The 26,731-nt window shown below is 32.5% G+C and overlaps 1 protein-coding gene and 2 long non-coding RNA genes across 5 annotated transcripts; 1 reads left to right on the forward strand and 2 right to left on the reverse strand.

Annotated features, from left to right (window-relative positions):
* Nucleotides 1–5,170, reverse strand: LOC146923814 (uncharacterized). The gene is made up of 3 exons (XM_085711783.1): nt 5,162–5,170; nt 453–887; nt 1–349 (listed from the first exon to the last, which is right to left on the reverse strand). The coding sequence occupies exons 1-3, from the start codon at nt 5,168–5,170 to the stop codon at nt 101–103; spliced, it is 693 nt and encodes a 230-aa protein (XP_085567909.1). The 3' UTR covers nt 1–100.
* Nucleotides 5,171–10,122: 4,952 nt separating this feature from the next.
* Nucleotides 10,123–12,483, reverse strand: LOC146923815 (uncharacterized). The gene is made up of 3 exons (XR_015010931.1): nt 12,345–12,483; nt 11,561–11,823; nt 10,123–10,348 (listed from the first exon to the last, which is right to left on the reverse strand). It is a non-coding gene; the product is annotated as an uncharacterized LOC146923815 (long non-coding RNA).
* A 7,103-nt stretch (nt 12,484–19,586) lies between these two features.
* LOC146923816 (uncharacterized) lies at nt 19,587–26,249 on the forward strand. Of its 3 annotated transcripts, XR_015009873.1 has the most exons (5): nt 19,587–19,892; nt 21,349–21,490; nt 21,923–22,039; nt 22,172–22,540; nt 24,914–26,249. It is a non-coding gene; the product is annotated as an uncharacterized LOC146923816 (long non-coding RNA). The 3 variants fall into 3 exon arrangements; XR_015009875.1 differs by lacking the exon at nt 22,172–22,540; XR_015009874.1 differs by lacking the exons at nt 19,587–19,892; nt 21,349–21,490; nt 21,923–22,039; nt 22,172–22,540 and adding an exon at nt 22,547–23,788.
* The last annotated feature ends 482 nt before the right edge of the window (nt 26,250–26,731 follow it).

Consider the following 26,731-nt stretch of genomic DNA (forward strand, 5'->3'; position numbering starts at 1 on the left):
AATCAACCAAAACATGGCATCCTTCAATTGAAAATAATAAAAACATATCAAATAGGAATTACATGACATTAGATAGCACGTAATCAAAACCATCAGACAACTAAAAATCAAATGTGCAAAATAGGAATGCATTGGGGGCCAAAGTTTTTGCTCCAAGCCTTAATGCCTTCCACTCGTACAGATTCCTTGTGGTGCAAAACATTTTCCAATCCCCTCCAAACTTGATTTCGTCCTTGTCAAAAAGAATGACCACATTGAACAACCAATGATGTCCGCTATCGTCAATAATTGCCAATTCTTTGCAATTCTTGTCAACGATGCTATCAAATACTTTAGTATAGGAGAAAGTCTGTGTAAAATAAGAAAACAGACACATATGAGATCTTATAAATAAATTGATATTGACAGATAACAAACTGAAATATGTGACTAAATCTATAAAGATTGTATACCAGTTGATCAGATGTTACATCTGCAAGTGTTAACCATTTGGTGACACTAAATTTAAAACAGTCGCATATGTGGGGATAAGGAGCGGGGTAGTCGATCTGGACAGATCCAGGTGCTGCATTAGGATCGTAAACTAATTGTGCTAGCCTTAAACGTAAAGGAGGGAGATAACTCGGATACTTGATTTCATAGTTATGGCGATCGTGAACCCGAATCACAAAAAGTTGATGGAAAGCATAGATCAGAGACATCCAGCCACCATGCTCTAATTTATAGGCCTTGTTCAGTTCTTCTATTCCATGAGAGAAATACAGCTTTCCATCATATTTATCCACGACAACCTCATATTGATTGAGTCCTGGATCGATTAAAGTGACATACCTATTCAACTCATTGTCTATCTCCTTGTTGAGAGTTGTACCCAATATCAAATGCGTCTGTATTGGAAACATATATCAAAATAAATCAATTATGCTCTTTATAGCAACTAAATAGCAAAATATTCTCTTTCTTCTATTTTACTTTCTAACAGTATGATTGAGTTCCAGGATTTTTTTGTATAAAATACCTCGTCTGGGTGGTACTACACATGATATGTGCGCCACTTTAGCTTCAGCAGTTGCATAAATGCAGGATCTTCAACGTGATACTCCCATAGTGCAACATCTGCGAAGGAACAATGTTAATATATTATTGTTGTTCCATAGCTACGGTATATTTCACTCATAAAAAAATAAGAGTAATCAGATGATATTAACATAAAGTTTCTATTAAACAAAATTTACATGAGCATGAGTATAGAGCGAAATCCGTGATATTTTTTGTTGTCGTAAGGTCTAACATCATAGAATTACATGATCATTGTCGCGTCATTTTTCGGAGATCAAGGCTATTTGATTAGCTTTTGACTCACTAATTATTTCACGACTTTGAAAAAAATTTATTTAAATTGGGGGTCCGGGGGTTGGTTACATAAAGGGAAGGTGTTAGCACCCTTTATGTCCGTAGTACTCTACGGGAACCTTTTAGTTTTATTTAAATAATGTGCTATAACTTGCTCATTTTGGAAAAAAAGAATTTTAAGTGATGAAAAAAAGGAGGACCTAATTATCTACATTTTATTGATTTGGAAGGACGAGTGTCCTCTGCCTACGTACCCGTGAGGGATCAAAACCTCGTAGTTCGGGGTAGAAATTGACGTTTGATTGGTTGTGTGTTTTTTATTAGTTTGAAAAAAGGTTTTAAAGTAAAAAGCCAAGCGGCAAATAAGAATTTGTTTGTGTTTTTTTAATATTGAAAAATTGACTCAAAATAAGTTAAGTTGATTGACATTTGATTAAGAAAATAAAAATAGAAAGACATCACTTGATTTAAGATCAAGGTTTGTTTTTAAAAAAAAAATATATTTTTGTGTTGTTTTCAAATAACTAGAATATAATTAAACTAACGGAGCATAAAAAAATAAAAGCGTAAAGACCCCACGGTGGCATTTGGACCACCACAAAGGCCTTTTACCTAAACTAACAAGCATAGAAATAAACATACACCCACACACGCACACATGCACCTAGGCTATTACAAAAAAACCTATTAATACATTCTACGATTTGCGGTAAAAATAAATAAATTACATTGGGGCCTATTTACATTCTAATTTATGTGCAAGAAAATAAATTACATTAAAAAACCTATTTATACATTTTAATTTCCATGCGACGAAGTAAACGACTAAAAAATAAAATAAAAATGAGTATGCAATGAGTAGTATAATAAACCTAAATAAAAAAATGCATGGGGATTAAATAAAAATGCGATGCTTACGAAAAGAAAGAAAACAAAATGAACGTGAAAGAAATAGAATTACAGCAGGGGGTGCAGGCAGTAATCAGAGAGGTATGCAGTAAGTAAACAAAACTGGGCTTAGCATAAGGGAACTGAACCGGGTCGAGAATGCTTGGATCATGGGTCATGGGTCGACCCAGTATGCCTAGTATATAAGGGTTGTGGGATAGATTTTTGTTCATTTGAAACAAATTATTTCTCTCTCTTGTCTTAAAAAAGGCTCTCGGCTCTCTCTCTATGTTCATCTTTCCTGGGTTCCTATATGAAGTTTCCGGTGGAACTTCATCTTCTCCGGTGGAGGTAAGATGGGTTCCGGCGGCGGTTGGCCGGCCGGTGCGGCGGCACCACCGCGTCGGAACCCTAATTTATTATTATTTTTTTTATAAAAAAAAATCGTTTTTTCTTCTCCTACTCTTTCTAAGTCCCGATTTTCTATTTCTCTATCCAAAAAAAAACCTCAGCAATTTCAACAACTTAGATCTAGAATGAAAATAAGTGAGAAAAGACTATACCTTTGGTGTCTTTAAGAGATGAAACCGATCTGTTTGTGGACTGTCCTCCTTTGCGATGCCGGTTGTGTTGTTTGGCCGTGTTTGCACGTGTTGATTTCGGTTGCTTCTGTACTGTTGCTGGTGTTGTACGGCGAGGTGGATTTTGGTTGGTTGATGTGCGATTCTGACTTGTGTGTCTCTGCAGGTTTGTGCGCGTCCGTCCTCCGCTCTGCCGGTTCCTTTTTGCGTCTCTGATGGTTTGTGCGTCTTCAGGTTCCTTCTTGCGTGTTCTGTCTGTCTTTCTTGTGTTGTGCTGGTTATATTTATAGTGCCAAGGATTAGGGCTCGGGTTTGTTTGAATGAGCACGAATTCAGTAACTTGGGGAGGAGAAAACGCTGGACTGATAAGGAGGAAAATGTGAATGAACCTAGACTGGATTGAGATTGAAGCGAACATGTTTTTGATTCGCTTGCAGATATGTGCGAAACTGTGTTTTTGGATGAGGATGTAGCAGCGCGTTGAACTTGGACTTATTTTTGCATCTTTTACACTTGATGATAATAGAGAAAAAAGAATGGCTAAAAAATGAAATAATAAAAAAGATAAAAGGATAAACACGTATGAACATTTTTGATTTTATTCTCTAACTAATAAAATAAATTAAAAGAAGTAATTACTAAATTAAAAGGTTAAAATCCATTAATTAATAATGAAGACAAAAATTAAAAGATGGAAATAAACATTAAATAATACAAAAAAAAAGAGAGAGAAGATAGCCAGTCTCGGAATCAAACATGAGGTATTTTAAAATACCTCTCTGCCGGATTTTCAATTGAAAGGTCAAATCGATCAGGGTCACGTGACACGTGTCAGTGGGACCTTAGGTCAAAAATTGGGGTATGACAATCATGTTTTTTTTTAAGGCTTTGATTCGAAAATATGCACCAAAGTTATAAGGAGAAGACAACATTTTATAGAATGCTAATTAATGTGAATGACCATTGTGCTTCTATTTAGTCGAAATACTTTTTTTTTTTTAGAGAAGTCGAAATACTTTTTGGACAGTGGCATATCATTTTATTTAAAGCAATTAGTTATAGAAATTTAATTATAGTTAATGGCATATAATTTCGACTTTATTTAAAAAATGTATGTGTGAAACATTGTAATGTCAGTACGAAGAACACCTTTTGATCAGCAATTAGTTAGGGGGTTGTTGACCAACTTTATTTGCATTAAATATGTCTTCAATTGCATTAACTAAGTAATATGAGAGAAAATTTGTAGACTTTGAATCAACGGGTGTGATTAAGTGTGAAAATAGAGGTTGAACTGATGAGATTGGATTAGTTATTAGTACATGTTTAGGAGGGGAAAATGCTAGGTGTTAGGGCAAAGAAGGGTGAATTAGGGCAAACATGATAGCCAAACAAGTCTACCTTTTATAATAATAAAGGATTCAAACCTCTTCTATTCTCAAGTACACATGGCAATCTTATGGCCTAATATACAATTAATGCTTTTCTAATTAATGCATTTTTTATATTGTTATACACATGAAGCAAATCAAAACCGTTGGATTATTGGATGCACAGCCTCAATAAAACATCAAATTTGTATAAATGCACTACCTTAGCAATCATTCAGTTTTAATGCAAAATCACCTCAAATTAAGCAAGGTCAAACTTAACATCAAATTAATATGATATCAAATCAAATAAATTCGAAATAAAGCCAATCATTTTCAACTCTAACATTTAAAACAAATTGAAAACGATTATTATACAGTTATCAAATTGTTCATTTCCCCCAATCCTTCAAATATCAATCCAAATTTTACTATATAATGTACATGTTAATGTTAAATTGATTAATATTTTGTACCGGCCTCCCTTCTTTTAGTAATCTCTTTCATTAACCCAATTAACTAAGGTCTGACTGTTTTTGTTTGCATTGTTTGTATGAGTTTCTTTTCATATCTATCACTATCATCACGATAATCATCCATTTTCATTGGATTTTTTTTTTTGGATCCATGGATTCCACTTTTGCATTATTTGTTGATTTTCAATTATGAAAAGGTAGTGAATACCATTTGTTTGTGATAGTTTTTTATTGTTGTTTTCATTATTGTTTAGGTACAAGATCCATGTGATTGATTCAACTGATTCTGCTATAACATGTGTCTTTAGTTTGTGCTTGATTCAACTGATTCTGTGAAAATTTAATATTGAATCAAAATTTGACTAATTCCTTTTGCGAGGAAAAAAATAAAATATCGTTTTTTTAGAGAAACAAATTTAATTTTTATAAGAATGATTTACTAAGTCATCCGTCAATCAATTTTTTTTTCATGCCATTCGTTGTGGCTACTTACCTTTGCCATCGTTAAAAAAAATGCATAACAGTTATTTCACAATTTTTTACAAAATTGATTTGCAGCCCATCAATAGCAAATACCATATACTATGTGATACAAACAATCAGTAGGCATGGCAATGGGGCGGGATAGGGACGGGTTTTACATTCCCCGTCCCCATACCTGATTCTCATATACTTATCCGTTACCCTACCCATACCCAACGGTGATGAGAAATTGAACCCTCTCCCCGTCCCCGACGGGTTCGGGTATCCCCATCCCCGTCCCCGCATTGGATATTTTTTTAATAAAAGATAGAAGTTTTTTTGCACCCCCTAGAGAAATGTTGTAATGCATTATCCTGCAATATGCTCACTTTAACATTTGTTTGACCGATTGATTTAGTTGCTCCTTTAAATATCAATGGCAATTTTTATAACACGACAATTATCAAACAAAATAACATAACATATCAACATAAAATAATTTTCTACATCTGGGACGGGTTTGGGTATGAGTTCGGGGTGGGTATCTATATACCCGTTACCCGTCCCATACCCGTGTTTCGAAATCGGGGAATCCCAAACCCATACCCAAACCTAGTCAAAACGGGGAAAACCCATCAAATTGGGTTTGGTTCGGGTGGGTAACCACGGGTATGAGTTTTGTCGCCATGCCTAACAATCAGCCCCTTCATAACAATTAATTAAATTTTGTCAAAAAAAAACAATTAATTAAATATTTTCCATTTTTAAATTTCCGCTTATTTTAAATATAAAAAATGCTAGATGATGAGCTAATAGAGAAAATGAGAGCGGTTAAAAGGTGTTTAACGATTTGTTGGATGTCTAAATATCACAACTGATTTGAATAATTCTCTCTCTCTGTTTTTTTTTTTTGTGAACATTCTCTTTTGTTTTCTAGATGCCTTTTCTTCCATTTTATCTCTATTTATATCCTCCAAAATATTTTTGAATAAACTCTTTGTTAGGTTGTGTGTTTAGTGAGATTTTTTTCTTTATTTTTAATTTTTTTTGTTTGATCAATAACCAAATTCTATGTTGTCAAAAAAAAAATTCTATGTTGCCAATTAACCTGTCAATCTCTTATATTTTTTTTTATCCTATTTTTGCTTTTCACATGCACATGCATTATGTTTTATTGATGTGGTAGAGATAAACACCAAGAACTTAATAAATGTGGTCTTTTTTTTAGAAAACCTGTCGGTTTGTTCACCTCTAATGACCCAAAATTGAAGGATGTCTCAAATTGAATGCAGAATAAATAGAAAGAACTAAACCTACTGAAGGATAGAACAAAGGATGATTCTAAGTACCCACTGGCTAGCAACTAAAATGTTTTCGGTCAAACTACGTATTAATTTGATATGTATTTCTCACAATGAATTCACCTACAATTTTCAATCCCATGAATTCAACATAGATGAATTAGGCGTTAGGAAATTATGATCTGCACAATTATGTATTTAATGTGTTTATATATTTTCATTCTTTGATAGTTACTCTATATTTATTTTCCTTTTGATTCACAATAAATTATAATTCACAATAAATTATAAAAAAGTTGTGTAGTCATAGTCAATTATAATAAATACTAATAAATTAGGAATAAGTTTAGGATATCAATTCAATGTAAGCCGATTCAAGATGTTTTCATACATGGAATTTAAAACAAAAGTTTCTATCTATATGTGTGTCTGACTTAAGCCAATTTAATTTAAACTAATTCATTTATTTAAAAGATTTTTCTACGCCCTTTTTCAATCGTTGTCTTTTTAATATTAGTGGATGTAATTAATGTTTAAACATATTTTAAAAATTACAAAAATTAATGATTAGATCGATTCTGATGGTGTTTGGGTTTTCTGCTTAAAATAGTTACGGGGAGTAACATCTATAGCTCTCATCAACATTTTATTCAAAGAAATTTTTGAAGAACAATTATCGCATCAATAGCTTCCATCGCTATTTAAATGATTGTTTAATGGTATTAAATTTTGGTAATGACTTCTTTTAACTATTTTACACGTTTTAGACAATGGTCCAAAGGTAAACTCTTTTGGTCCCTATTAGACACCCTTTACTTTTTATTCTTATTATTAGATGTCTTTATTTTGGTACTAATTATGTTCTCCTTTTTTTTGGTAGATAGACGAAATGGCAAAACCATTATAAACTCACACACACAAGTGGAGGCACCGGGGTTCGAACCCCGGTCATGACATCCGGCCTAACAATTTCGGCATTTTGTCAGTTGAGCTAGGACTTCTGGATATTATGTTCTCCTTTTATAATCAGATTTGTTGTAGAACATTGTAGTATGCAAGGTGTGGTCAATTTGTTAGATTGATTATTGTTTTGCTGAATTGATATATTGTTTACTTGACCATAACTTTCAAGAATATTTTGCAATCATGCATGATTTAACTTGCATTTTCCCATTATATGTTTATTTTTATTTCATATATTACTTTTCAACTCATGATATGAATTATGGGAAGTAGATAAATACTAAATAAACTTATTTTTCTCTTATGATTTGGATGTTCATCATAAACACTCAAAATTGTTAGAAGTTACCACTATGTTCATTTTATTTTATTTTTCTCTTGAATTTGTAGATTTTAATTCTTTCACCATTTACCTTCAATCATAGTAACGTTTATATGAGTACAAATTGATCCAGAGTAGTTTTTAGTTATACCTAAAATAATCCGTTCAAGTGATAAAACTATATCATTATAGTAATCACTTTAAAAGTTAAAATTGAGTTCAATCAACAATTTTAAATGTGAAACAAATATATTATATTTTAAATTTCATCATGGAGTCTGTTTTCTTAAAAGGTTGCATGTAATTTGACAAGTTTGGTAGAAATAAGGAATTGAATTGTAGATAAAGACCATGAGCAACATATCTCTGCCATCTATGATTTAATGATACAACGACGTCTATCTGTTTCGTTTTTTCCTGTTACGGATTGTCGATAGAAGATTGTTGATTGGTAAATCAAGAGTTGCAAGTTCCTTAATTATGTATCTTATCCAATGATAAGATGAAATCTCATTCAAGAACTTAATAACAAAAATAATATTAACTATATTATCAAATCAACAACGACAATATCTCTTGATTTCAAAAAACTTTCTTGATTAGGGGCAGCTAAATTAGTACTCAAGAGAAAATCATGTTGTCCATACCAATTGTTATAGAATACCAATTGTTATAGAACTTGCTCAAATTGGAGAAGTTGTAGACAATTGAAGAGAGCATAACATGTGTTAGTTAATTGTATTGCCAAACTAGGATGATCAATTTGTCATTCTCATATTTTGGAATTGGAAGATTTTATATTAAGTAGAACTTGAATGATTGAAATATGGGCAAAATTAAAGTGCATGTTTTGGAAACATTCAGGAACAAGATATAAAAAAAAGGATAAAACAATCAAACGAAGTTCAAAGGGTGGCAGTGTGCGATGGGAGAAAGGGAGAGAAATAGGATAGGAGGGAGAGATGGAAGAGAGGCAGGGTCATGTCAGAGGCGATTGGTGGAGAGAGAGGGAGAGAGAGACTGAGGGAGGGAGGGAGGGGGAGAGAGAGAGAGAGAGAGTGAGAGAGAGAGAGAGAGAGAGAGAGAGAGAGAGAGAGAGAGAGAGAGAGAGAGCATGTGACATAGTGGAGGGTGGTGGACAATTAGATAAGGGATGAAACGAGCAAGGTAGAAATGTTGGAGAAGAGGAAGTCAGATTAAAATTAAAGACTTTAAGGATAAAAAATAATTTAGTTTTAAAGTCTCCTCTACTCTTATGAATCAAACATGTATTTAGTTAAGATTCTCTCACCTCATTCCCTTCTCTCATCTCCCCTCTTTTAAACTAAACATATATTGAATTAAAATATCTCTCATTCATTCCCTATATTAAAATCTCTCATCTCTATTTAACCGATTGGACCCTAAGGAAGCATGAAAGGTTCAAAAGCGTGAAATATTTATTTTATTTTTGTTATTAAAGCGTGAAATATTTGAACTATCCCACCAATCAACTAATCAACTAGACTCGACCTGCAACAAATACTTTATAAAATACTCTTGAACCTTTTATATGAAGTTACATTATCATCTTAATTACTATGAATTGATATTTTAGTAGGAATAAAATATTAACACCTTTTTATTCAAAAATTAGCAATGTTTTGTTTGAAGTAAAAAATTAGCAATGTTATTTTGTTTTTATATAAATAAAAATTTATACACAGGGACGAATATTTATGAATAACTTTTTTTAAAAAATTAGCAATGTTATTTTGTTTTTATATAAATAAAAAATTTATACGCAGGGACGAATATTTATGAATAATTTTTTTTAATATAATTACCATCTTTTTATTTAAAAAAATAATATTTTTTAAGTATGATTAATATTTAAAACCCTAGACACATGAATAAACTTTTCACAAGTAAGAAAATATGAAGAAAAAAAATAGCCTACCTATCTTAGGACGGGATTCAAAGTTGAGTTCATCACATTACAACTAAAATGACTCCAACAATGGACCGTGACCCTTTTATTGATTTTATTAATTTTTTATATTTGTATAAAAATATAGAATTATGAATCATAATATCAATTATTTATAACTTTGTCAATGAATTTTAATCTCATTGTTGACAGTAGTTTTGTCAATCTATAACATAGAACCAAAGATTTAATTTAAATATATACTAGCGTCCAGACGGGCACTCTCGTGCCCGTCTGTCCGCTTTTTCTACTGCGCTAATGTATGTACTCCCTTATCTCAAAATATAAGTAAAGATTGATCAACAAAAATTGATATATTTTTATCCAAATCAAACCAAATACATCAACTTTTGTTTACCAATTTTTGTTATATTTTGAAAGGGAGGGAGTGTATACTTTATTTCTTTGTATAAATTAATATATATCATGCACAAATATAATTTAGAAGAGTAGTATACAAAATATTCTACATCTCAATTTTATTTTTTGAGACAGTATCTTCTATAACTCATTAAACGTTGAGTCAATCACAATGGAACCAATACATGCATATGGATAAATAGGGAATTGACGTTTATCTATAACCTCTAATTGCAAGATGCAATGAATACTAGATAATCACATGCATCAGCTACCCCATCATTTGCTATGTAGAACGTTTGCCTGCATTAGAGAAACATAACATTTTCTATTAGTAATAACTAAAATAAATGTTTAAATTTTAATTCAACAATAGATCATAAACCTATCTAAAAATTATAGTAAATAGAAAAAGAATATAAAAAAATAGGATTGAAAACCAAAGCTTATTTGTTGAGCCTACTATCCATTTTTAGAAATCAACCCCTTCTCATGTCATTGTCTTCCCTCGATAACCCTTGATCTCAAGATGCATATCTCCTTGCACACACTTGTTGCTGATTCCTTAATGACAGATGTGTGAAATTTCCACAAAAAGACCATAATCAATGACAACAATTGATGAAGAAACATTGATGGCCTTAGTAGAAGCAAACAATTTGTCAATAAATTCAACAAAGAAATTATCACTGCATTGAATCCAAATTAAAAGAAAAATGGATGAAGATTTTAAGGAATGCAACAGGGAATATGCGGTAACCGTTAGGCTTTGTTTGGGAGTTTGGAGGGGAAGGGAGGGGAGGGCTTTGGGGGGTTTGAAATATATAGAAAAATGGACAAAAAATTTACATTTTTTTGAAAGAACGAGAATGATAAATTAATACTTATGATTAATATACTTTTAATTTTAAGAATATTATAACAACATAGATTGAATTTGAAAAATTCATATAAACCCTCCATAACCCCCCAAAACCGTCCCCCAATGCAATTTTTGAGTTCCCCCAAATGAGGGGGATTTTTTATTATGAGTAAAAAATTAACCTCCAAACCCTCTCCTCCCAATGTCTTCTATTTCTTCCACTTGCTCCTTCCTTTTTTCCAAAACCCTCCCCTCCCCTCCCCTCCAAACTCCCAAACAAAGCCTTAGTGTTGGGTTTGTTTCTTCTTGATCGCCATAACAATGTTAAATTTGTAAAACGTGAAGTTGAATGAATATAATACTTAAAACCATTGTGTCACTAACATGAAACTTCTTAACGTATGTTTTAGATGTATTAGTAAATCAACAGATATTTTTTTTGAGGGAAGTAAATCAACAGATATATTAGGGGTAAGAAATAAAAAATAATTAAATGGAAAATGTTGAGTAATCAGGAGAAAGAAAAAGAAAAAAAGATTGAGTATCCAAGTTTAAAGTTGAAATGTTAATACTTTAGTGGGAGAAGTTAGAAGTAAATAGTAAGATAAATAAAAAATAAAAAAAGAAAGAGTGAGAGACTCGGGGAACAATACCCTCGGCAATGACTGCGCCAACATTGGTACGTTGCGTGCACAATCTATTATTCTGGCCATGTATCTCTCCCTCTATCGCGGCTTCAATATTGTCGTCGTTGAAGGCTTAAAGTTTCCTCTTCTTCGTCCCTTTTCCTCTCTTTCTCTCTATCTCTCTCAATTATTAGAGGATAATGAATAAGTAATTATATTGCATTTGACCCACATGCTATGCTATATTTACCTTTAGGCTTTCATTCCTCAATTATTCCACATTTTCATTCCTTCATAAACGTGAACAAATGGTTAAAAATAAATAGCAAATCACATACACCTAAAGGCTAATTTTGATTAAAAATAAATAAATGAAGACTCATAGAATTCAGTAAATGTTTTTGTTATTGTGAATCATATATCAAGAAAAAAAAACCAACCCAATATCTTGCATAAACAAAACCAACATTGATGAAAAGCACAAAAATTACCGGATCATTTGAGTAGCATATCCAAAGCAAATTAGTCAAAATTGTGGATAATATTGTGTATTTTTTTTCTTTGTTTAGAATACATACAAAAGAAAAAAAATTAAATAAAGATTAGAAAAGGAATCAACAAATCTTATAAATGCATAATGATTAAAAAATTGTCACAGTTTGAAGCAAAAGATGGTCAAAGTTTTTTTCTTGTCCTTTATATTTATCAAAATGGAGGCACATGCATAGAAGAATATAACAATTCGAATTGAAATAAATTGATGGCAAATTATATAACATGCATAAAGTAGAAGTAAGAAATTGCAACAAACCATAAGTGTGGTGCTGCCAATCAGAGTGTGAGAGTGATAGGGTTCTCCTGCGAATTGTCGAGAGAGATGACTCGGTTACAAATTGTGTTTGATTTACGGTAACCGACATCCTTTTCTCTCATTTATGAAATTTCCATTACCCTCTCTCCTTTTAAATAATCTTGGGTAGTTTACAAAGGAAGTAGGTTATTTTTGTTTATTTTGCTAACCGTAGATCATTTTTAAAGGGTAATTTTGGAAATAAAATAAGCTACACCAAATCATTTATTTTTTTATTAACTGCCATCAGGTAAGGGCATTTTGGGATTAAACAAAAAAGGCTACACCAAAAAATAGTATTGTCTTTATTAATAGGCATAGATGTGTCAAAAATTAATATTTTAATTAAAATGTGCTAAATAATTGTTAAGGCAGGCGTGAGTATATAACGTGCAGAAGTCTCGGTCTAAGGCGGGATAGGAGAAATGAGAAATGAGAAATGAATGAAATGAAGAACCGTTAAAGAGAATGAGAAAGAGAGAATAGCAAAGTGTGAGAAGGAGGATTTCAGTGTTGGAAACGTAAGAATTTGAAAATGTGAGAAGGAGAATTTTGGAAACACAAACACAATCCCAAATTGACGACTGCAATATGCATTGGAATAGCAAAATAGTTGTTGGAAATAACAAATCGCCTATTATGAACTGTGGAAGGGAAAATAGGAATAGATAGTGGAATGCTGATTAGGATTAGCACGAGGAAGTTAATGCTTGCAAAGTGGAGGAAAAAATGAGGGAGGAAAATTAGGGTTAAGGATAGCTTTAGAGATAAGCTTTAGTAAGTAAGATTATTCAACGGTATTCAAATTTTTTATTCATCCCTTCAATTAAATCACGTTAAATAATATGCCAGCTAGTTTATCTTCCTAAAAAAAACCACATTAAATAAATTTTTGTAGAGATATTTTATCATTATTTTTACTTGAATAAATATTGCCCTTTAACAATATAGTAGATTCCTTAAATAAAAAAAAAAACATAGTAGATGATTTATTCAAGTAAAAATTAAAGGGCAAAAAACAAATGTTTCTGGAAAATTGTTGTTCATACATTTGATAGGGCTGAAAAACACATGTAAATTACTCAAATGCACTTCGGCAGTTAACTGCCGAATTTAATTGGAACCGACTGCAATTAACTATCGAGGAAAACCTCGGCAGTTAACTGTCGATCATCTGTTATAAGAACAGATAGGAGTTTCCAAAACTCCATTGTTACGTTTTTTGTTCTCCTAGGTGCGATTTTCAGTCATTCCAAGTCAATTTCAAACACAAAAACAAGTAAGTTTTTTGAATCCTATTGCATTGCTGTTTTTGTGGTTGAATTGTTTGTTTTTTTGTTGTTGTTAAATTTCGATTATATAGGTTTTACTGTAGCGGGCAACCCGATTGACTTGTGTGGCGAGGAAGAATGAATGTAATGGCTTCTAATGCCTAATTGTTTTGGATTTTTTAATGTTTTTTTTTGTGTCGCACGCATTTTGCTTGACACTATGGTACTTTGAATAAAATCGCGTTTTAAATAATTTCGATTAAAATCGAATAATTTCATTTAAAAATTGCATATTCGAATAAACACTAATTAAGTCTAACGTGAATTCAAATAAAAGTTGCGTAATTAATAAATAAATTCGAAAAGTGGTGAGTTCATTACATTACATTGCATTCGGAAATATATCTTCCAGCTACAACAATTATCTTACTTTTAATGTGGTAAGCTAAATTATGTAAGCTAAATTCTCAAAATTCGCAATACGGAGTTTGTTCACCCAAATTATTCGAATCAAGATTCAAGATCAAAATTCTCAGAAGCTATTAATTCAATTCCTTTCAACTGTGGCAACTTTTCCTTCTGCAGGACTGTGTATATTTCAGGATCAGCAACACTATGTGGTTGGTTCCCCCCAACTCACAACCTTAGAATAAACTTCAACATGCTTTGCCGGAAATCATGCGAGAACCTATACAGTGAAATGAATATAAATCTGCTTGGAAACTTCAAATCCGCAAGCAAATCTGCGGGGAAAGTAGGGGAAAAAAAAAGAAATAAAAAAAAGATGGAGTCATTGAACTAGGACCCTGTAACACACTGTATTATCGAGTAGTACATGATAAAAGATACTAAACACCCATATAGCAATTACAGAAGTTCTTAATACGAGTAAATAGCCAAAAATCCCCCCGAAATTGCAAGGTTCATCAAATACCCCCTGTAGTTAACGAAACATCAATTACCCCCCTGAAATTGTCTAGACGCTAGACAATTTCAGGGGGGTAATTGATGTTTCGTTAACTACAGGGAGGTATTTGATGAACCTTGCAATTTCGGAGGGGTTTTTGGCTATTTACTCTTCTTAATATATGCAATTTATTTCTCTGTGTCTATTCACTAAAATATTATAGAGAAATGATATTTGAACATCCATTTAGGACAACTTTTGTGACAACTTTCTCTCTCATACTCACATTATTTTTTACTTTATCTCTCTATTGCTATGGTTTCCGTGCAAATATACCTACTTTTTCTTTGTAAATTATGGTTGTCAAATAAGTTGTCAACCAAATTGGTTGTTCAAATAACACTCCTCAATATTCTATTGGCATAGCATGGCAAGTCTAGATTCTTGTTTTTTGTTTCATGCAATAAAAATAGATAATAACCCTTTATACGTATTATCATTAGTTGAATTGAATCAAAAAAGATCTTTGTTTGTGAGTAAATGACCTTGTAAATAGGATTTTGAAAAGAAAAAAAAATAGTACTTACTGCTTAGATGTTTTGAAAAACCTCCCTGCTGCTTGTCCACTGCACCTTCAATTTTGTTGTATGTATCCCTTTGTTCATCTGAGAAGGACATATAAAATTAATTTTGTCTATGGAAAAATAACAAAACTATATCACTAATGATTAAAAATACTTGTTAGGGAACTATATAACTGTTGAAATTCAGCTGCCAAGGCTTCTACATCATGGTTACGTTCTTCAACTATAAGTCTATTACCTGATTGATTTGTAACGTAATTCTATCGATATGGTATTGTTGAAAATTCTTTTAGGCTCCTTCTCTTCAACGGCGAAGCTAGCAAAAAATTTACGCAGGGGCCAACTATAAAGGAATAATAAAATATTTTTAAAGCGGATATGTTAAATCTAACGATAAAAATGTTTTTAGTCCCATAGATTATACTTTTTTAGGTTTAGTCCTTACAGAAAATTTATTCAATTTTTGTCTTGATTTTTTAAAATTTTACAAAAAATATGTGTTTTAGTCTTGTATTTAATCTCTAACAAAAAATTAAGGACTAAAATCAAACAAAATTTTAAAAACTTAACTTAAAATCATAATAATTTTTACTTATATGAAATGTAAATTAAATCAACAGCAAAGAATAAAATTGACAATAGCTATATAAAAAAGTTGGGTAAAATGCATTTCAAGAAGCCAATTTTATCCATAGTTGGCCGTTTACTAAATAGATTAACAATGTTTTTTTTCGATGTAAACAAATAGATTATTTGCAAAAAAAATTCAATGTCCATATAATTTGCTTATGACTATTGTCTTAATAATTTTTACTGTTGAAAAAGTTTTTTCTATAATTGTTATTGAGACCGGAAGTATCAAACGAATATAAATAAATCTATCAATCATGTAATAATATTTTTACTTTCTTACTTATGTTAATTTTCGGCAACTGAATTTGTTTGGGGTAGCTCAATGTTTATTATTTGAGGTAGCCGGATATAAATTTATACCAACCAATTGAAGAATAATATATTTTTTGGGGTAGCCAAGGCTACCCCTTGGCTAGGAAAGGCTACGCCCCTGCTTCTCTTTGTTTGTAGCAATTTCTTCATCTCAATCAATCAAAGTTAAATTCTGCATATTCATTACTTCATTGGATTTCTACAAAGAGAATTTATTTAACCAATTAAGTCTAATAAATGCTAGTATGAAAACAAGAAGAAAATAGGACATGGAATTTATCCTTTGAACATGAAATCTATTATACCCGATAACAACATAGTTACACAAAGCTTTCTATGTTTGTAATGGAATTTATCCTTTGGACCTGGAATTTATAGATCCACACAATAACAATGATGTTAAAATGATAATTAGCATTCAGTCATAAAACCCTGAATCTTGTTCTGAATTAATTTTTCGGGTCATAAATGTACAACTAAGCAAATTTTGGCGTTTGACCTGGCATAGGCAACATACTTCCGATTCTATGGCAGGATTGGCCTTGAATTCTAATACTTGGAGGCCCCCTTCCTTGTTGAAATCTACTATCAAGTGTTATCTCAGGAGAAGTGAATACAAACATAGAATTATACACTCTATCATTTTGTTGGTAATTTTGACTATCTGATCTATTTGTACCAAAAAGTATGTGCTGAAGAAACGGAGGCGAATTCTTTACATATGGAAGTTGCACTTTTCCGTTTCCACAACAAAGTTTATCCACAATTTGCACATTCAGTAATTGGATACCTAATATCAAAATATCCTGATCATTCACACAAATTTAATACTATCATAATTTTTTTTAGAAAGTAAGAATATTATAAATCTGTTATAGAAAATTTTACCTTCAGAAATCATTCCTGGTATAATATGGTTCAATTTTGGATTCACAAATTCATCATCTGAGGTTGAGCTATTACCATCACCAGCATCTGTACAAAATTCTCCTTCCTTATTAGAACTGCTACTCTCAATAACATGGTTTGCACTTTCTTCAGCCTCAAATTCTGGATCAATGACACTCTTAGTTGTGCTAGCAATAGTTATTGGGGAATCTTTTGTTATATTCTTGGGTGAAGAAGCTCAGCTACTGTTTTTTACTTCAGAAAATTTGTGGAAGAGACTGACACCAACCGTGTGGAAAATGGTATCCTTTTTCTTCTGTAAAAACTGATTTTGGTGCATATTTGGCTGAGTAAAGTTACAGGAATCTGCCACTAACTTTGACTCTGGATAGCTTCTTGAATTTGATACACCAGAGACTGATTTTGTTAGTGGTTCCTGGTATTTAATTCTGGGAATTCCTTGGCTCCTGGTAATTAGTACAACATTTGTGATCTCAGCGAGTGGTGTAGATTAGAGTGTTGACAGAGTTAAAAGCAATTGATGATCGTGCCTTCGTTCAGATCCAATATTCATTGTTCTAATCAATGATTGCTTGATATTGAGATAGATATCATGATTTTAATATAGATATTTAGTAAGTATATGATAAAGTTATGCAGGTAATATAATACATCTTCTCATTATATAATTAAGTCAACAAATTTGTTCCATATAAATGATCAACTATTTGATTTTAAGTGGCAAAGAATGATTGTTTCCCCCCTCTGTGCTTCAAAATATGACAATAAGCTTCTTCATTGTTTATTTAAAAATATTTTTTTCAGCCAAATGTTTCTCTTTAGAGGTTGGCTTCCTTATATTTGTGAAAGACAAATGATAATGTGAAAAATCATTTTAATAATATTTAAGGTCTCATATAGTGACATAATTTTTGGATTACTACTGTCTACTTATACCTTAAACTGTTGGACCAACACAATAACGACATTTTACCATGTTTTCCATTTAACATATATGACTTGTGCACCTATATTCCTATAACAAGAGTAAAAAAAAGACAAAATTGTATATGGAACTCCACAATTCTAGGAGTCAAATAGATTTTTGAAACCAAGGGAACTGTTTAACCATATAACATTATGAGTAGTCATTGAGCAAAACAACAATCAAAATTTCAAGTAGGGAACTGTAAAACCTTGTATGAAACTCTCAATCAATCTGTTTCAAGAAACATGAGCATTGCTAAAGACATGATTTCCTAATCTAGCTCAGCAAACCTGAGCTGAAATTTTTGAATTATTTCCTTGAACCAATGGGAGGGAGCAATTTCAAGAAAATTGATGCCTGTCAGTTTCTATCATAATGCCATAGTGATTAATCACAGGTTTTACACCACTTTAAACAATATTTTGATGAAAGGGACAATTTCATTCAATTTAGTCATGTACAAATTTCAATTTCTTCATCCGAAGCCAGCCGAAACCACATAGATTTGACACCATTTTAAACAATATTTTTATCTAAACCAGATGAGTCACTCTCATCCGAAGCCAAAGAAAATCGGAGGGAGATACTTATTTCTTCATCCCCCACTGTACATTTTTGTCTCTTTTCAATGCTTCAGCTGCTAATAAAAAAATCATGCCATCTATATGTCAAGCAAAAACAAACTGCTAATTGCTTTGATGATTCCTGATTTCCACTAACATTCTCATTTCTATTGGCATATATAGAAGAAAAAAGCAGTACTAATATAGTAATATACTGATTTGATCTTCCTAAACCAGTACCAAATTACAAATATGTCATGCTCTCTATACTGATACCCAAAGATCATAATCAAATCAGCAAATACAAAGTACAAAGAACTCAGCTTGTAAGCAATATGTCATAAACGGTCCAAAAACCACTATGCACAACCTAGTTAAGTGATCCGATGTTCAAGTTAAGCTGAATAAAACTCCTAACTCCACTGATAACAACCATATAAATAGAGAAACGACACTTTACCCACTTTACAACCCAACACAGAAGCCGTTTCAGACAACCAAGAAGCATTAATATTGACCCCAACCAGAGAGCTTTTATGGAAATTGACTTTCAGTCTAGACATAGCCTCAAACAAAACGAGACCAGCCTTCAAAGCACGAACGTTAGCCCAACTTTTATTCCCTAACAAGAGCGTGTCATCTACAAATTGTAAATGAGACACAACTACTGTATTAGCGCCCCTACACTGTATCCCGTAAAGACATTTGCTTCAACCAAGGCTTTCATCAACACATTCAAACCTTCAATTAAAAGTAAATTGAACTATGTTGATTTTTGTTTGGATTGATTCAAACAATATTAATTCTTATCAAATTATGTTGTTTGGATACATTGGACTAGAATTGCTCTTGATCTATGTTAGTATAATCTTGTTGAGGCTCAGCATGAATTTTTTTTCAGTGGATAAACTGGACGAAAATAACAAGACTAAATTAGCATAATTATTAAACATCCTTTTAAAAAAAACATAATTATTAAATACAAAAGTATATAATTGTTTTTTTATATGTTAGAACAATATTTTTTTCAGTTGACTAATTGACTTCATTACCTAGTATCAAACAAAAACAAAAACAAAAGAATCAAGAAACAAGAATGGAAGCAGTAAAAATGTCTGGAAGCAATCGTGAAAGTCAAAACTCGTCTTCGAATCTCCACCATCATTCTTCATCATTATCATTACGCTGTGTTAGTATCTTCCTCCTCCAACCCTTGTTCCAAAACAATTTGTTTGTTTAATGATGTTTTTTTTCTGGGTAGTAATTATTGTTGAAGGTTATACCGTCTTGTTTTAAGTTGAAGTGTTATCATTTTGTGGAATAGTCTTGATCTTGCTGCTTCTGCTGGAAGTGGAAATAATGAGTATGTTTTCTATGCTTTGCTTTTGATTTTTTTTAGTATCTTTTGGATTCTGGAATTTAAGGTTTTAAATTGTGGCTGCATGTGGGGAATTTAAGGTTTTATTAATAAAACTGTGCATGAGATGTGTTCTTTGGTCAACAATAGGGTTTTAAGAAAAGATTTGTAACAGTGATTTTGGCAGTGGTATCAAAGTTTCTGATATTTTGCGGTTTTAAATAAAGCCTTGATCAATGATGCCTCTTTTTATATTTTGTTACCTAGTTCTTGCAATATCGAAAACTGTTATGCCGCGGGCCAAATTGCGGTCTTGGATATTTTCTAAAACACCTGTCTGTTTCCATCTTGTTGTGATCTTAGATATTGCAGAGAATTACGGTCAAACTCAATTGTGGTTGATACAATTTCAATTGTAGTCAAATTGCGGCCGCAGAGACCAAAAATCATGTCGTGATTGAGGTCAAGGTCGCAGACATTTTTTTAAAACATTGAATGGAATACCATCTTTTTTCAACAATAGGGTTTTAAGCAAAGCTTGGCAAACACACTTTGGTTTTTTGTAGCAAATTTTGTATGGCTCTACGATCACAAATAACAAGGATTGCTGCTGCAATGACGAGTTAAATCTTTGACTAACAATGACTTTTGTTTTTTAGGTTTTTGTTCTATCTTGCTTTCTTTTAGTTATTGGATTGATCAATATAACATCCTCATCTATGGACAATACCTTTGTGGGTTGCAATATCTGAACAATTGATGTACAGAATATCCTCCTCCAAGTCTGAAAAACTTGTTATAACTGCCGCATGTTTTAACTGAAGTCTGCTAGCACAGTAGAGCTATAGATAGTAAATGATAGTTGTATGCTCCATTTATAAATTCTGATAAGCTTGGTTCGTATATTTATATATGTTCTAATTTAACTTGAGAGAGAGATAGAGTGTGTGTGTAAAAACAGTAGCTCTGGCCTGTGTATGGTAAATACTAAATAGTTATCGAAAATGCTGATTAGTATGTGTGTAAATTCGTAAATTGTAACTTTCACACCAAGTGTAAACTGTAAAGGAAATGTTTGCTGTTTTTGTCATACCATATCTTATATCATTTATGCTTTTCCCTCTTTTCACATATTTGCACCATTGGTCTCATACTACTAAATATCAAAACTTGTATACCTATACAGCTATACCTACATTTCCTGCCTGAAAATCACCTATTACTTTCTTCACACGAGTATTGATGTCTGATAATATATATGTCAAAGGTTTTCAATATATGAAATTGATGAACATCTAGAAAGCTTAATTTTTTCTTTAATTCATAAATTCTGGGCTTTTGGAATAGTAAATTATTTATGACATGTGTTTATAATGTGTTATCAATTTGACTGCATTGCATGCAAATCTTACTAGCTAATGCTGCTTCTCATGTTCATAGTTTTTTGTTTATCTTGTTGAAGGATTTCAACAAAGTTGTGGTCTTGCAACTTCAACTCACAGCTTGCAAATGCTTCGTCAATTGAAGGAGACGACTGGGGTTCAGTCTCCGCCTTAGAATGTGGATATGCCTGTGCTACTGAAGTACACTACTCAGGGTTGCAGGTTAGTTTTGAAAGGTTACAAGAAAAGACATCTCCTTTGCTCCCTTCTCTACTCTTTGCATCCGATTCATCAGTTCACTTAATTCTTACAACTAATAGGTAGAACCTTCTGGATGCTTTATCTTTAAAATAGCTAAAGCTCTAAAATAACCTTTTTAATAATTTTTTTTTAATGAGTTTACAACTCAAATACAATTAAAACTAAATTGAAAATTTTAAACGAATAAATTCCCATTTCTTCTTTCCTTCCATTATTTTTAACTCATCACTTTCATCTTTTATACCTGCTTCTATTATGGCAATTTAACTTCTTTTCACACATGTTGCATGTGTGCAATGTTCTAGTTTGCTAAAATAAATGGTACTTCAATTATGCCGAGAGTTTGCTATAATATTATCATCTGACTGTCTGTTGTTTTTTTTAATGGACCAGATATTCTTTACCACTTTATTATTGCATGCCCACCTAATGCAATGGGATGATGATAATTTGGTTGAGCAAGCTGTTAATAAATGCAATGAGATTTGGGAGTCAATTCAGCCAGATAAAGTGAGTGTTAATGTTCTTTAGCTTCTTGCTTTTCTGTGCGAAGACAATATACACCGACAGACATGTGCATGTTTGCAACTGAATTCTACCATGATTCCTTTTTTAATTTAATCTAACGCTTCCCTTCTTTAGCCCTGGCTTGCTGTTTTACAACGAATTACTGCACATATTCTATCGAACGCGGCTATGTGATTACATGAATGCTGCACCCCATGTCGACAATCTGGATGCTGTTGTGAAGGCTGAAAAGAAATAAACACCACATATGCACGAGCTAGTGAAGGAGATCAGTGCTTTAGATCAAAGTCTTTCCAGGTCTGATCTTCACTACAGGGAAAGAGCAGCACTGTCGGAAAAGAAAGGAACGATTCAATAACAGCAGAGAAACATGAATGGGTTCAGTTCAACTGGGAGGGAATATCTTGAATCAGTATATTTTGGGAATGGCAGGACCATAGTCACACGGTTCGCAATTCACTTCGGTACGTGGTACGAATTCGGGTATGCGGTTCGCCACTCTTAAAGAATTCGGTACGCAATGGGGTATACAGAGTCGGTACGCTTGGGTTCGTTGTAAGTTTAAATTTAATAATCAGTATACTATTGATAACAAAATTATTTAATTAAAAATATAAAATAAACAATGAAAGTATTAATACCATCAATAAAAATAATAAAATTTAACCTTTACAAAAATTCAGAGTTATAGAGGTTTGAAAGCATGAGTACTAGTACAGTAGAAACTCTTTAATTTAATACTCGGTAAATTAATAAACTCTCTAAAATAATAAATTTGTCCGGTCCCGACTTGGGCCAATGTAAAAAATTGAAAAACTCGATAAAATAATAAGATAATAATTTTTCGGAAGATCCCTTTATAATTTTCGGTCCCAAGAAAAATCATAAATTAATAATTCATAGAAACTGAAAAAAAATATATTAAGAATACATTGAACACATTTGTTCCTCTTGTTTACATTTACTGTACTTTAAAAGTCATTATTGATTTCCAATGCATATGAACACAATAGTTACTAATTTACGTTGAGTCTCAAGGTTCGCTGCAACGTAATTTTAAGAGGCATAGACTAATTTGCCTTTTTGTTTGGTATGTACAGTATAATTACTTAAAAACTCTTTAAATTAATAATTATTAATTTATCGATAAATTAATAACTCTCTAAATTAATAAATTTCTCCGGTCCTGACATTATTAATTTATAGAGTTTAAACTGTAGTTCAAATTGTCTCACATCGGCTAGTACAGCAATATTGAGTGGAAGGCTATGTTATAAATAAAGAAGCTTTGTATTGCATTTCATATTGAATAACCAAGAGATTCCCATGCCATTAATTGGTGGGACCAGGGCTTATTTCCTTCCTCTTTTCAAGAGCAGGATCACTTCCCTAGGCAATCTCTTAATTAGTTCAAGTTTTTTAGCGTGGTTCACTGGTACGTGTATTTCCAAGAATTCCCTTGCGAATTTTGGCGAACCGGTTCGTGAAAGTACCGCGAACCGGTTCGTGCGAACCGGTTCGTGGTTCTCAGGCTAGTACACGAATTCTGTGACTATGGGCAGGACACTAGGAGATAAGCTTCATTCAGCACCACCTCCTATCGATGTGGAATGGCTTCCTAAAAGTGTTGTCTATGCACTAGTTGATCTGATAGTTGTTGTATTTGGGAGCCCAAAAAGACTTTTTAAGGTGGGCGGAAAGCGCATACAGTCTGGTATGCGATAATTCAAGGTTTTCAGCATAACTTTGAATGAAATTTCCTTCTTTTGGCTTTTGATTGATCTATTGCTTGTAGCCTACATCATTAGACTGCAAGTACAATTGCTAATTTTGAATCCAAAATAGAAATCGCTTGTTATGATATATGAATCAAATATGTATTAATATGCTGTCCAAATTAGTCACTCATGGTTTTTGTGTTGTCTGAGTTATACCTTTTCACTTGCACTTCCACCGCCTATAGTCGTTACTACTTGCCTGATATTCTATATGTCCAATCACAGTCGTAAAATGTCTTTTCTGTCGGTTTCTAGGATTTAATGTCAAATGCATTTTTGAAACATCGTATGATGAGAAGCATCACTCCTTTGGATTATCCTTTCTGAAATCATGATCAATGTATTGATTTGTTTCCGTTATTCGTGCAAATGGATTTCCATATTGTTCTTTGCTGGTTTGCATTGCTGTGGAGACTGAGTAATCCTTGCCACTTTCAACTCATTTTCCTTATGATAATAATTTTTCTTCCTTATGAATGTAATCCTTGAAAATAATTTTTCTTCCTTGGAAACTGAATAATTTTTCTTCCTTATGAATAAGAGGAGAAGAAGGGAATGGAGGGAACTTAAAAAATATGGAAATACATAGTACAAAAAGAGGAAAACAAAACAGGGCTTGTTTGCAACAATGATATACTTGAGAAAACTCAAGTCATTGGCGATTGGATATTCATCAAGTGATAGATAACTGAAACTGTTTTGTATTGCATAGCTAAAATGAGTTTTTAGCATTCAAAACAGTTCGAGTTTGTTTTGCCCATCTTTCTTTTCCTTTTTATGTTGATTTGGTGTTTTGTTCTATTGAACTTCAAGTCTCGTTTAGTATCCACCTTATTAGCTGGTATGCTTCTGGTGATATTTTTCTTGTACTAGTGTAGCGGATTTGAAAAGTTGGCAGTAAATTTGCATCCTGTTATGCTTAAAATTTGAAATAATTAATGGCATTCTGTGCAAATTTTTGGGCTTTGATACAGATAAAAAATTGTTTAGTTAGTGAATTTGAAAAATTGGCAGTGAATTTGCATCCTGTTATACTTCAGATTTGAAATTTATTATTGGCATTCTTTGCAAATTTCAGGCTTTGGTACAGATTTGAAATTGTTTGGTTCAGATTATGACTCAAAGCGAAAGTGCTTTGACTGATGCAATAGATGATTAGCATGGCGATGAGAACTCACAGTTCATGAAGTAAGGACAACATCTTAGAAGGGGCTATGAAACATCAAGTTAGGACCATGACATTAGAATGACCCGGATTTAGACCTCACGTTTTCTACATCTGAGGGATACAAAGGAGAAGCATCTTGCCAAACTAAATCATGATCCAGAGCCATTGCTTTCAGATATCTCATAGTTATCTTTAGTGCAATTGAGTGATTCTGCAGGGTTTGGGACAAACTGGCACACTTTATTAACAACATATCCAATTTCTAGTCTAGATTAGGTCACATACTGCAGGGCACGAACTATGGACCTGCACCTGGCAAGATATACCATGTAGTATGTGAACCAAAATGGGACAACATAGGATTCCTTTGAAATAGGTAGAGATACCTTTGGTAGAGGCCATCTCTGCTATTTTAGAGTAAAGACAACATTATCATGATTTATGTTATAACATATAAGTTGTAATTTATGTGATCAAATTTTAAAGTAATTCGCCTATTATCATGATCGTGGTTTACAGACATCGGCTAGATACCTATAATGCTATTTCACATATAAGTCTAATATTGATATTTTCTATTTTTGAATGACTGAATTATGTTTTATTACATATAATACGTTCTATGCCAACATTTCAATAGTGAAGGAGCTAGTGAAGGAGCTGAAGGCTGAAAAGAAGCAAACACAGCATAGGCACGAGCTAGGGAAGGAGCTCAGTGCTTTAGATCAAAGTCTTTCCAGTTCCAGGTCTGATCTTCACTACAGGGAAAGAGACGCACTGTCAGAAAAGAAAGCAACGATTCAAGAACAGCTGAGAAACATGAATGGGTTCAGTTCAATTGGGAGGGAATATCTTGAATCAGTATATTTTGGGAATGGCAGAACGACACTAGGAGATAAGCTTCAGTTAGCACCATCTCTTATCGATGGAGAATGGCTTCCTAAAAGTGATGTCTATGCACCAGTTGATCTGATAGTTGTTGTATTTGGGTGCCCAAAAAAGCTTTTTAAGGAGTGTGGAAAGCGCTTACAGTCGGGGATGTGTATAATTCAAGGTTGTTCAACATAACTTTTACTTCTTTTGGCCTTGGATTGATCTATTGCTTGTAGCCTATATCATTCGACTGCAAATACAATTGCTAATTTTTAATCCAAAATAGAAATCGCTTGTTATGGTATGCGAATCAAATATGTATTAAAATATGCTGTCCAAATTAGTCCCTGATGGTCTTTTGTGTTGTTTGAGTTATACCTTTTCACTTGCACTTCCACTGCCTATCATCGTTACTAATTGCATGATATTCTACATGTCCAATTCCAATTACAGTCGTAAAATGTCTTTTCTGTTGGTTTCTATGATTTAATGTCAAATGCACTCTTGAAACATCATTTGACGAGAAGCATCACTCCTGGTGAGTCAACTCTGCTCATCTGCAATGACAAATTTTAAAGAAATTGTCAGTAGTATAAAAAACATTAACCGAAGAATATACGAGTTTAGTGGCATTCCATGAATAATGCAAGCAAGAAAAACAAGAATATTATTGACTTTTGTATAAACAGCTTATAGTGTTTTAGCAGTCTAAAGCACAAGCTCTTATCATGATAAGCAATTTATATAGGAAACGGTAAAATAAAGTGAAATTGTTTTTGTATATGGTATAAGGTGTTTTGATAAGTTATGTTGGAGAAGTAATGAAAATAAGTTGAAAAAAGGGTCATCATGATT

The sequence above is a fragment of the Medicago sativa genome, chromosome 5, assembly GCF_051527215.1.
Source record: "Medicago sativa cultivar Bolivia chromosome 5, Bolivia_mono, whole genome shotgun sequence".
In the NCBI taxonomy this organism is placed as follows: Eukaryota; Viridiplantae; Streptophyta; class Magnoliopsida; order Fabales; family Fabaceae; genus Medicago; species Medicago sativa.

Coding starts and splice junctions, on each gene's coding strand:
- LOC146923814 (XM_085711783.1), bottom strand. Junction 350..452: donor ATGTAACATCTGATCAACTG/GTATACAATCTT, acceptor TATTTTACACAG/ACTTTCTCCTATACTAAAGT.